The sequence below is a fragment of the Orbicella franksi genome, chromosome 12 (genome assembly GCF_964199315.1).
Source record: "Orbicella franksi chromosome 12, jaOrbFran1.1, whole genome shotgun sequence".
NCBI lineage: Eukaryota > Metazoa > Cnidaria > Anthozoa > Scleractinia > Merulinidae > Orbicella > Orbicella franksi.
Genome location: NC_138156.1, coordinates 14,593,396 through 14,606,434, shown reverse-complemented (window position 1 = coordinate 14,606,434; position 13,039 = coordinate 14,593,396). Strand labels below are relative to the sequence as shown.

General features: G+C 39.8%; 1 protein-coding gene across 4 annotated transcripts in view; it reads left to right on the top strand.

Moving 5' to 3' along the window:
* LOC145462442 (uncharacterized) overlaps window positions 1-13,039 on the top strand; it is a 72,996-nt gene that overhangs the window by 32,394 nt on the left and 27,563 nt on the right. For 3 of the 4 annotated variants that reach the window (XR_014041194.1, XM_081445973.1, XM_081445974.1), the window contains exon 4: window positions 627-762. Coding sequence is in view for 3 of the 4 variants with exons in the window: in XM_081445973.1 (XP_081302099.1) it covers window positions 627-762 (136 nt within the window). In the remaining variant the exon portion in view is untranslated. Of the gene's footprint in view, window positions 1-626; window positions 1,260-13,039 lie in introns of those variants that run through there. The other variant, XM_081445972.1, reaches the window with a different exon arrangement.

The following is a 13,039-nucleotide window of genomic DNA, read 5'->3' as shown; positions in this document are numbered from 1 at the left end:
GAAGTCATCTCATCATAATTTGCTCATATGCATTTGAAAAAATAGAATATTGGTGACGACAAATTATACTAAAATTGTCACTAAAACGTATATTTCTATACTGTTGGAATTTTATTGCGCTACACAATTTGAAACGTACCGACTGAGATAAAGCAACTGTCAAGTTTGCCGCACACTCAGATGACATTTTAATTTATGTACTACAGAAATGAAAGCAATTTAGCCTAGTGTAGCGTCTTTCCTAAAGAAAAGAAAGGTTTCAGACCGGTGGGTTTTTGTTTTAGACCGGTGGGTCTTCGTTTTAGACCAGTGGGTCTTCGTTTTGGACCGGTGGGTCTTCGTTTTGGACCGGTTGGTCTTTGTTTTAGACTGGTGGGTCTTCGTTTTAGACCAGTGGGTCTTCATTTTAGACCACAGGGTCTTAGGTCTTCGGTCTTTGTTTTTGGATCTGCGTTTTCGACACATCCCATACATTCCTAGTTTGGGTTTTGTAAAATTAATGTTTGGAGCTTTTGATGTTTATAGTTTTACAATTGACTTGACTTAACATCTGAATGTCTGAAGATGTCTAGACATGCAACATTTGAGCATAGTTAAATGACAAAAATTTTACAAATTATGCACAGGAAAAGTCCTCCAAACAATTGAACCTGATGGCCTCTCCAACAGACAAGTCTTTCAAAGTCATAACAGCCACTATCCAGAGTATACTAAAGTGGAAACAGTACAGGGACAAGGTGGCTTTACTTTATGAAATTTTTGGTAAGAATATGTCTTTCTTGTTTTCTCAAAACAGTTTGAGTCCAGCTCTTTCTTTAATAGCGCCTTTGCTTTCTTCATTTCTGAGCCCTCTTTGGGTTAATTGGTTTCTCATTAGTGATGATCCTTGCTTCGACATCTTGTACTGGTTCAAAAATGTTTTTGCTAACTTAATCGCCGATCATTGGATAATGCAGTTCATGAGTTTTCACTGGTGTAGCCATCATTGCATAAGAGCCATTGTTCCATGCTCTACAAAATATGGTAAGCGTAAGCATACACATATTTTTGGGGGTTGTTCTTATTTTAATTCATAATTTTTAGTTTTCTATATTTTGGGGGGCGATTTTAATAAAGCAATAATTTTTTTATTATTGACTACAGGTACTCTTGTAGTGCTACAAGAGTACCTGTAAGCTTAAAATATATAGGTGGTGGGCACCAAACAATTACTGAAAAATACAAGATATAAAAGATAATACCATTCCAGAAAACTACAAAAAGCCACAGAATGTCATAGTTAACTCAGGAATGTAGAGTTTGATAAAGCATGTGCTGCATGAAGCATTATTATTTTTGGATTTGCCCCACCTGCTACTTATTGTAATTTTATGATAGCAAGAGTGATATAGTCTACTCCTTGCAGAGTTAAATCACACTTTAGGGCAACCCTAAAAGCCGGAATGGTGGAATGATGGAAAATGACCCCAAATCCTAAAAGACAGAATTGCAGAACAGCGCTAAATGACCCTGAATCATAAAAGGCGGAATGGCAGAAAATCCCTCGAAATCCTAAAAGACGGAATTACGGAAAATTTCCCGAAATCCTAAAAGACAGAATGATGGAAAATCGCCCAATATCCCCATAAAGGAATTAGAAGAGGAGTTAGGGAAAGTGAAAAAAGGCACAGATTTGTGAAATCCCCCCTCCCCATGTAAAATAATTTCTTTTGTTGTTGTTAAGAATTTGTTACTCTTTAGATTTCTAATGCCAATTCTCATGTAGCTTTCGCATATTACAGTCGAACAAAGTGACAAAATCGACAATTTTCCATGATTTTAGGGTCAGGTGACGAAACCTGCGTTAACATGGTTGATATTGACAGACTTCCCGTTAATGTTAGTTACATTCCATATTAATTTTAGTTGATTTATACTTTCAAATAATTATTGCAGTTTCATGCAGATTATGCAGTCAAAATTCAGGTGAAAAGCATGCAGATGTACACAAGTTTTAAAAGGGTCAATTAAGTATGCTATTTTGGTTGATTGTTATGGCAATAAATGAGAAATAACTCTGGTCCTTCCGAGTTACATTAATTCTAACAACATGATGTTATATATGAGTAATCCGTACTACCCAAGCTATGTGTTTTCCCTCTTTTCGTCGTATGGCTCAAGAATGCAGCTAACAAACTGAGTCTTCTATCTGGCTTACCTCAGGACTTCAACTCTCACAAGGAAAATGTATGTGTATATAGATGTAAGTTATTTATGTTTCTATGTTTTGTGTCCTTTTATTTATTTTTTTCTTGTGCATAATTTAGCATGTACAAGTTCCTATTTACCCGTATTGTTTTCCTCGCATTATTTGTTAAATGCTTTCAGCGCTATGCAGGGTAATTGTTCTATTCTGACTCTAAATGTTAGAGGGCTAATAGAAGCCAGCTAAAAAGAAGAAGTATGACTTTAGTTATCTGAAAGACCAAAATTGCCAGTTTTATTTCCTTCAAGAGATCTATTCCAAGCTAAATGATAAAAAGATCTGGACAAGCGAGTGGGGTGGTGACATTTACTTTTCTCGTGTATCAACTCAGAGCAAAGGCATTTGTATTCTCATTAAGTCCTCCCTTAGCTTATCATCATCAATAGAAAATTTCAGTAGAGATCAGGATGGCGGGATTATTAATTATTTTCTATTAATTTAGTTTTCAAATCACCTAATCTTTTGTTATGCACTATCTATGCCCCAAACAACTCACAACAACAACAAACATTTTTCCATAACTTAAACAAGTATTTAATGTCCAAAACAGATATAAGCAATCTCATTATAGGTGGAGATTGGAATGTCACACTTCAACTACTTGACTAAAGAGGTGGCGTCCCATGGAAAGATTCTACCGATCAAAACAAACTTATTTCTATGATGGAAGAACTAGAGATAATTGATATCTTCCAAAAACAATACCCGCAAAAATTAAGCTTCTCATATGAATCCAAAGCACTGAAAGTTTGCTCAAGAATAGATTTCTTTCTTGCTGCTTGCTCCTTCTCCATCTGCATTGTGAACATAGATACTAAGGCCTACCAATGCATCTGACCACTTTCTTTACAATTTTGGGAAGAGAGGTGGGGTCCAGGCCAATGGAAGTTTAACAACTCCTTTGTTGATGATGAAGAATGTGTAAATTGCATTTAAGACAATTACCCCATTTCAGGTGAAAAATACCAAGACCTGGATGATCACAGACTAAAGTGGGAGCTTATTAAAATGGAAATATTAGGGGCCTCACAACTGTCTACTCAAAATTAAACAAAGCCAAAACACAACGCAAATGGAAATCGGATTTGCAAACATGCCAAGAGGAACTAGAAAAAAGGATTTTTGACAGCACCAACGCTGAATTTATCAACGATGCACTAAACAAAAGAGAAATTCTAAAACAACAACTCATTGTATTCTACGTGGAAAAAGCAAAGGGCTTAATACCACGTTCTAGAACCAGATGGACAGAAAGGGGTGAGAAACCAACGAAATATTTCTTTAATCTAGAAAAGAAAAATTACAACAAAAAAATAGTAGAATTAGAACTGTCGAACAGAAAACATCTGCACAAAGCTGATGAAATAATGAAAGAAATCGAAAACTTTTACAGAGATCTCTAGTATACTTCTACTGGGGGATATTGATGATGACCAGTTTGAAAATTTTGTCCACATGACCTGGAAATACCAAAGCTGCAGGACTTAGAAAAAGAAGAACTAGAAAGAGGAATGTAAAGAAGTTTTAAAAACCTTTTGCAGCAGAAAATCACCCTGTGAGGACGGTTTTTCCTGGGAATTCTACAATTGTTTTTTCAACTTATTGAGTGAGTATCTAATCAATTGCTATAATGCGGCTTATAGAGAAGGAGAAATGTCAACATCTCAGCGCAGAGGTACTATTAATCTTATACTGAAAGAGGATTCAAATTTACTTAGCCTAGCAAATTGGCTGCCGATTACTCTACTAAACTTGGACTACAAAATCATGTCAAAAGTAATAGCCAAAAGATTAGGGATCATGTGTAATTTGTGCACCCCACGACCGATGTATCGGTCGACATGTCAACCGACACTCGGCTGATGTATCAATCAACATACTGACCAACACTCAACCAATATGTCAGACGACATATCGAAAATCACTCGGCCGATATATCAACCAAGATATGTCGGTTGACATATCAACCATCACTCGGCTGATATATGGACTGAGATATGTCAGTCGACATATCAACCGACTATCGGCAGATATCTCAGTCGATATAGCGCCCGATACTCGGCCGATACGTTGACCATTGATTGTCGGCCGAATATTGGTCGACTGTCAGTGGTATATCGGTGGACTGTCGTATAGTATAAGTGAAAAGTTTAGACTGCCAGTGTCAGATTATAAATTATGTGCATTTCATCCTTTTTTGGTCAACCTTAAAAATTTCTGAAGGCTTTATGTTCAGATCATGTGCCACAAATTCAGTTGTTGTCAAGCAAGACACTTAAGTGAAATACTGCCAAATACATGTAAGACGGCCAAAACGGTCGACGTAGTTACGACAGATACGAGTGTACGATTTACGAGTTTATTGACAAAATAGCGGAGACAATAACAAAATAAACGGGAACGAGTAACACTGAAATACAATAAACAAACTAAAATAAGCCTAATGCTAATAAAGAGTAAAACAAGCTAACTTAGCTAAGAAATAACAAAGTAATTTGGTGTAAATAACAAGACAATTGCAATAGGAAGATTGCATGACAAAAATAAAGAAACAGGAAACTGTGTGACAAGAACTGTCAACAGTTGTTGAGTATTACATGAAATGCAGAACTAAAAGGTTCAAGTTACAGGATTACACAATAGTGCTAAGCTGTGTACAAGCTAGTCACACAAGTAATTACAGTGATAAAAACGGGCTTACAAAACGTATAAAGGAACAGAAATGAATTTGGATTTGTGCAAACAATCACAAGTAACAAGGATATGTGGTAAGCGAAAAATACAATATTTACTAGCAAAAACTATAAAACAAAGGAACAGAGATAAGGCTACATGCTGTGCTGATTAAAGGTCAAGAAAGGTAAAGGAATAATACTAAACAAAAACACAAAACTAGTAAAGACAACTAAATAGCGACTGCTAACTGAACTAATGAAATAAAAGAAACGGACTAAACCTTAAGCCTTAAAGAAAGGTACAAATAAAATGAATAATGCACTACATACCAAGGGTTATTAGGAATTTAGCATCTGAACTAAACCAGTGCTTGACTTGAGAACTTGAGTATAGCTCAGAATAACCAACTGAATCAACTGAATTTGCTGAGCAAATGGTTGCCAATTTATAACAGATTTGAGGAAACTGTAGAAATAACTCTGAACCAAATAAGGCAAAAAAGTGTATTTGTTGCCCACGAATGCAGGATTACCCAAGGGAACTAGGAGGTAACTTTTCCTACACAACAGGATTTAGCTAAGAGAAGTGTGTGGGAATGAATCACCAACACATACCAAAATAAGGTGTGCAAGGAAACCAAACTAATGTAGAAGAATAACCCAAATAGTAAGAAGAAAAATAATAACACAACACTAATAAAAAAGTTTGGGAATTAGAACTGAAAATGAGCTAAAGTGACCTTGTCACATACACAAAATACAGTTGACATGAAAGACAGTAAGAATGATGAAGGATAGCAAGGTGCTGGAATAGACCTGATGAAAGACAAGCAAGTCTTGAATTTGCCCATGCATCGCACTGATGTTTTTGCTGTTTTTTTATTTTTACATTTCCTTGCCTGTGGGAGGGGTTACTGCGCAACTTAAAATTTAGGAGAGGTACGCAAGCATTTGACAAGACAATCAAGATAAAAAATCTAAAAAACGAACTTACGTTTAAGCAACTTTTTCACACTGCCATCGCTGTCGTGGTATCTGGCCTTCACTGGGGTAGTCCCTTTGATTTTTCTGGTATTGAACAGGGCTCAGGTTTCAGCCTTGCCCTGTCAACAAGTCGTACTTGTTGTTAAATAATTCTACTGAGGCTACGCTTGTTTTGCTCATGTAGTCTAACTTGTACTTCTTGGTTGGGTATATTCAAGAAGATGGGATAATTGTCCTCTTTTGGTATGTTATATTTTTTCCCGGTGGTATTACTCCCTGCATATATCTTATTTTAGTAATTTTCTTCCATCTTTTATGCATACAGGGATATCTGGGCTGCTCAGCAGGAGTTACTAATCTAGGTTAAATTACGTCTGCGGCGCAGGCTACAGTCACCAGTATGCAAGTATCAGCGAAATGTTGGTAGCCTATCGATCAACATGTCGGCCGACAATTGGACATTACCACTCTCAGTCAACATATCGACGGACAATCGGTCAAGTGTTGGTCGGCATATCAACCAACACTCTACCAATATGTCGGCTGACATGTCTCGGTTGAGTGTTGGTCAATACGCCTACGGATACATTGGTTGAGTGTTGGTCAATATGCAACCGATATATCGATTGAGGTGTGCATAAAGTACACGTGATCCAAGATTAGAAAGGGTACTAAAACTTCTTATCAATTCGCACCAAACTGGATTCATAAAGGGAAGATATATCGGCCAAAATATCAGGCTAACTAACAACATTCTAGAGCAAACAACAAACCAAAACATCCCTGGGATACTCATCCAACTTGACTTCAAAAAGGCATTTGATACCATTGAATGGGAGTTTATTCAAAAGACACTTGCTTTCTATAATTTTGGGGACAGTATTCAACAGTGGATATCAACTCTTTACACAAATCCAGAGAGCTCTGTTATGAGTAATGGCTTCTGTACCAACCCTTTCCAACTTTCAAGATGTGTGAGACAAGATTGCCCTCTGTGGCCTTATCTATTTATTTTAGCTGTGGAAATCTTGGCATGCAAGATAAGGCAACACAAAAAAATACAAGGTACACACTGTCAGATTTTTAAAAAAGATGTCAAAGTAAGTCAGTTTGCTGACGACACCTCACTTTGGTGTAGCAGCTGCAAAACTGTTAAAAAGGTTATCCAAGTGTTAAGTGACTTCGGTGATGCTTCCGGTATGAAATTAAACCCATCCAAAACTAAAGCTTTTTGGCTCGGCCCTTGGAGGTACAACGTGGATGAGCCTTTTGAATTCCACTGGCCTATAGGAGCCAATTAGAATGTTGGGAATATTTACCTCTAATTACTACCATAAACAAAACGAAGGAAAAAACTTCAAAGCAAAAGTGGATAAATTAAGCACTATCCTTGACATCTGGCAATCCTGCAGCCTTACTCTGTTTGGGAGAGTTCTTATAACTTAATGTCTTGGAATTTCACAGTTGGTGTACTCAATGTCGATTCTTGACACACCTTCTGAATATAACTCCCTTCTTTTTAAGTTTATTTGGAAAAAAGCAAGACAAAATTATATGGTGGCCTGAACTTTTTGTTAGAATGCAATTACAATGAAAAACTCCTGAAGCAATCCAACTTACCACAATTCTACAAGTCAATGCTACAACATTTTTTAGAGATGAGAGTAGCCTACAATTGTGCCATAGAGTCCTAAAGTGATGACGTCACAAAAATAAAATTTTTGAAATTATGGGATATGATGTCATATTCTTATAGAGGATCCTAAAAGATGCCCTCATCTCAAAAATTAGCTCTGAATTGCAATTCCCCATAGAGATATAAGGGATCAAAGTTTGATAGCATCCCATACAAACCCTTCAAAATTTGTTTCAGTTCCTTCAGTTTAGAACTGACTGAAAATGAGAGAGATTTATATGGGGCAGTACCAAATTTTCATCCTTTATATTTCGGCTGGGAATTACAATTAAGAAGTAATTTTTGGCAAGGACCCTTTTTTAAGGACGCTCTGTTTGAAAATGGTGCCAAATCCCATAATTTCTCAAATTTATTCTTTTGTGACGTCACACTTTAGGACTCTATTGGCCAAGAATTTGTATTATTTAACAACAAAGAAATCGTAATTGGAAATCAAACCATGTTTTACAAAGACTGGTTTCAGCAAGGAATCTTCCTTCTACAGGATCTTTTACAGGAAAATGGCCAATTTCTTACATTGCCAGAGTTCATCAAAAAGTCCGAGGTTGAATGCAATTTTCTAAATTATTTGCAGGTTGTTTCCTCTATTCCTAAGCACCTTCTTAATAAAGCAAAAGAAACACAAGTCGATAAGAGCACCTTTCTCGCTGAAAATGCATCCCAACTCTCTCCGAATACCGTCATAGACTTGCACAAATTGAAAAGCAGAGATTACTATTGGCTTTTAATATACAAAGACAATGTAGAGATAAAGGCATGCTCCAAATGGGTACATGATCTACAAGTTGTAGACCTTCAACTAGACACTCAAGCTTAAAGAATTCTATTTCAAACTGCTCCACAGAATTGTGGTGTCTAAAAAAGAGCTTTCCTTCTACGGTATAGAATCAGACATGCTGTGTTTAGTATGCCAAGAACCTGACTCAATAAGCCACACCCTTCTAAAACTGCCATTGGTCAAAACAATTCTTTTCTGAAGTCATTAAATGGTTTAGCAAAGAAAATGGCACCTCCTTCTCACCATCTCCATTTGAAATACTGTTTGGTTTAGAGCCAAAGTCTTATCCTCAAGGTGCAAATAAGTCATTCAAAAAATTTAACTTCACACTGTTATTTGCCAAGTATTATTTATATAAACAAAAACTACTTAAGAAGGAAATAAACTTGAAAGAATTCATCAGAAATTATATTTCCCCGGAGTGTTACTTATCTGACAGGGAGATGTGGTTCTCCGAACCCCTCATAGACTGATATGAGCAATACTGGTGCATATGTCGTGCAGCTGCGGCCTAGATACCACATTATAAAAGAAAAGATGCACATGTGCTGTGCCTCCGAGTCATGGTGTGTGAGGCCATGTCGATTGGCAGTACAAGGATGGGGAGGAAAAGACATATTCCAATGGCCTGGGGGCCAGTATTGCTCATATGAGTCTACGAGGGGTTTGGAGAACCACATCTCCCCATCAGGTGAGTAACCCTCTGGGGAAATATAATTTCTCCTTCACCCCTCTCCATCTGATAGTCGCAATACTGGAGCAGTTTACCAAAGCAATACTGCCAAGCAAATAGGATAAGGCAAAGTAGTTAATTATAACACAACCATAACAATTTAATAATACTACATGAAGCTAGATGAGATCTTAAGGTCCTAAAACAATACAATGCCTCCTGCAAATAGGATAAGGCAAAGTAACACAACCATAATGAATCGAATAATAAATACTCAAATGAGGCTAGATAGAAACTTAATGTCCTGCAACAATGCAAAGCCTCCTGTAAACTGTACGACTGATTGAAATTGCCTAGTCCAGAGAGATAAATGACACTAATAGTTGGCAGCATTTCCATAATCCTTTTGTCCTCTCCACATAAGTGGTAAGACTACCAACAACACAAATCTTGGGATTCTCTGGGAACTGCAAGAAAAGAAACTTCCGAGCAGGGTGACCAGGTCTGGAGTTCTTCACATGAGTGGGGAGGGAGTGAAAATTCCCATGATCCCTCTTCTGAGAGAATACGTCAAGTCCAGCGCAGACAGTTCATGAGCTCTTGCTGCTGAAGTGAGTGCTAATAATAAACAGTTTTATAACAAAGCTGCTTTAGTGTCAATTCTTCTAAGCGTTCAAGGGACTCTAGGGATGACAAGGCAGTCTTAACATTCAATGTAGAGCAGTATCTAGGTTTGGGGGGTTTAATCTTGAACATCCCTTTCATAAAATGAGCCACAATGGGGAGACTTCCTAACTGAGTAGAGCCAACTGGGTCATGAGCCTGAGAAATAGCTGACCTATAGAGAGCTATAGTCCTGTATTCCAAATTGCCTTGTGTAACTAGGGATGCAAGAAATGCAAGAACCTCTGCAACAGAAGCTGAAATGGGACAGGAACCCCGTTGAGAACACCAACGTATCCATGCCTTCCAGGGGCCAGAGTACCACTTCTGGGTGGCTGTTCCCCATGAGGCCAACAAGATGTCAACAACTTCCTTTGAAAGGCCTGTTGCTTGGTAACGGTCCCTGATAGTGGCCAAACTGTTAGATGAAGGAACTTCCACAGGGGATGATATGCTGTTGGCTGAAATGGGAGAAACAATAGAGACTGGTGCTGGGGTAGCAGCAGTGGGCGATCCACCAGCATCTCAATGAGGTCCGGAAACCATTGCTGTCGGGTCCAGTTTGGGGTGATTAGGAGGACTGCAGTTGCTTGATCCTCTGATCTTCCTCAGTACCCGAGGTAGAAGGACTACGGGAGGATGAATTAGACAAGTCCATTTGCTCCAGTCCATGAGGAATGCATCCACAGCCAGAGCCCCCAATCTGGGTACCTTGAGACATGGGTACTTGGTGGTTTAAACGGGATGCAAAGAGGTCCACTTGTGGTGTGTAGAATCTCTGAAAAATGGACTGGAAGATCTTCCTGTACAATGTCCATTCGGTTCTGGTCCCGATCTGCCTGGAGGCTGTGTCTGCTACCACATTCTGAATACCTGGAATATGCTGAGCTGTCAGTGATACTCCTGCTGTCAAGGCCACGGCCCACAGCCTTAAGGCTTGTGCAGTCAGAGCAGGGGAGCACATGCCCCTTCTCTTGTTGATGTACGCCACCGCTGTGGTGTTGTCTATTCTCAAGTGAATATGTTTGAGCAGCAGATGTTGGGACTGCAGTAGTGCTTTCAGAGCCAGTATTGCTGCTCGTAGCTCCAAGACATTGATGGGCCACTTCGCCTCTTCCACACTCCAATGGCCCCCGGTGGAAATCCCCTGGTAGGCTGTGCCCCAGCCCATTTTTGAGGCATCACTTCAAATTGTGAGATCAATATGTGGAAGCTTAATTGGACACCCATTCAGATGGCAGCTGTTCTCTGAGACCCACCACTCTAGGTCTTTGTGTGTCTGGGAGGTTAAGGGGACTATCACTTTCCTTGCATGCCCATGATGTGACACTGCTTGCAGATGTAGGCATTGAAGACGTCTGTAATGAAGTGGTGCACCCAAGATCCCTGTTTGTGCTGCATGGCTCATTTGTCCAATTAACGTGGACAGGGTCCTCACTGAGCCACTCCAATGAGCAAGGAGTTGATGGCAGGTGTTTAGAATAGTGGTAAGTTTTGGTTGAGGAAGGGACAGGGTCATTATTGTGGAGTCTAGGACAGCTCCGAGAAAGAATAGATGTTGGCAGGGAATGGGAGAGCACTTCTCCCTTTTCACCAGAAAGCCCAGCTTTTCCAGTAGGTCTACCACTTGAGCAAAGATTGTCTGCAGCACCTTGCTCTGTTGGTAGAGTAGTAACATGTCGTCTATGTAGATCACAACCCAGATACCCATGGATCACAACACTGCCAGCACTGGCTTCAGTGTCTTTGTGAATGCCCAAGGAGCTGAAGACAGGCCAAAGGGAAGGCACTGAAACTCGTATGTTCTGTCCTGATAGATGAACCGCAGATACTTTCTGTGGGAGAGATGAATTGGGAGTGCATAATATGCATACTTCAAGTCTAATTTCATCATGAGGTCTCCCTGCATTATTAGAGATTTCACTACTTGCAGTCCCTCCATCTTGAAGGACTCCTTCCCCAAGAACCGATTTAACGCACGAAGGTTGATGACGGGTCGATAATGGCCATTTTCTTTTTGCACTAAGAACAGGGTTGAAGTGAACTGGTCGTCCTGCGGTTTGACTTCCCGGATAGCTCCCTTTGCTAACAAGTCCTCGATAGCCATTTCCATATGGTGAGCATCCGAGTTGCATTTCACTCTCATGCGCCATTGCCTGGGACGCCTGCAAAAGGGGATCTTGTACCCCTGAATTGTTTGTAAAGTCCAAGTGTTCTGTGTTATTTGTTTCCAATTCTGAACAAAAAACTGTAAATGAGTTGCTGATCCATTGGTGGGGGGTGTGAGCATTTCGAGACATGAGAGCGGATAGTCAGCTTTAGCTGGTCTTGGGGTCAGATTGCTGGGAGATGGATCCTGCTGTTCTGGCCCTTTTGGGAGGCTGTGGGTTAAACCTTGAGCCATATCCCCATTTCCGTTTCCCTCCAACTCAACTGTTTTAAGTGGTACAGTAGTTTCCCCAAAAGGGCTGGTCCCTCCTGTGTGGTCCTTTGGAGGAGTGTTTCAAGGCTGGTGTGCTGATAAACTTGCTATTAGTTGAGCTATGGTCATATTCAATCTTGATCTTTGCATGGAACTTTTCCAGGAAAAGGTTCTTATCTGCTAGGATACCTTCCCGCAGAGTATGTTTAACAACTTCAGTGAGGAACTCAGAGAAGCGTTTTTGCCTCCAGGCATTAAGCCTAAAGTTGGCGTTTCCAAGGAGGACTAGAGCATCTTCCACTAGGTCCCTAATGGCATCAGGGTCAGGAACGTCATCCTCATCCTCTCCCCCTGAATTATCGAGGGCTGTCAAGGCTGCTAGCAAGGAGCAAGCCACAACCAAGAAAGCAGATTGACATTCAGCCAAGCCATCATCAAAGCTGAAGAGTTCCTTTGTTTTAGTGTAACCATGCCTCTTTTTTAATTCCTCTTTCATCCCAGCCTCCATCGTTGGAGCTACCAGCAAGGACTCTGTGTCTTTAATTTGTGTATAGGAATTGCTCAGTTCCTTCCACTTGTCTTTGGACAGGGACCTGCAAAAGGCCTTATTTGTGAAACTCAACAGGTCCTGAGTTTCCTGTTATGTATTATAAAAACAATACCCTCTAGAGGTGGTTGGCACTGGCGTTACATCGGTGGATTTTATCACCATGTCAACATTATCCTTTGGTCTATTCTGTCCCATTAAAGAGAACGAGGCAAGGACACCTTACAAGACCGCTGGTAATGATTTTGCCACAGACTCTGCCACTAACTTTTCAAGGCCTGGGAGTCTATCTCCATTGCCCACCATATGGATCGGGTCAGACGGTGACAAAGTGTCAGCTTAAAGACAGAAGGCGG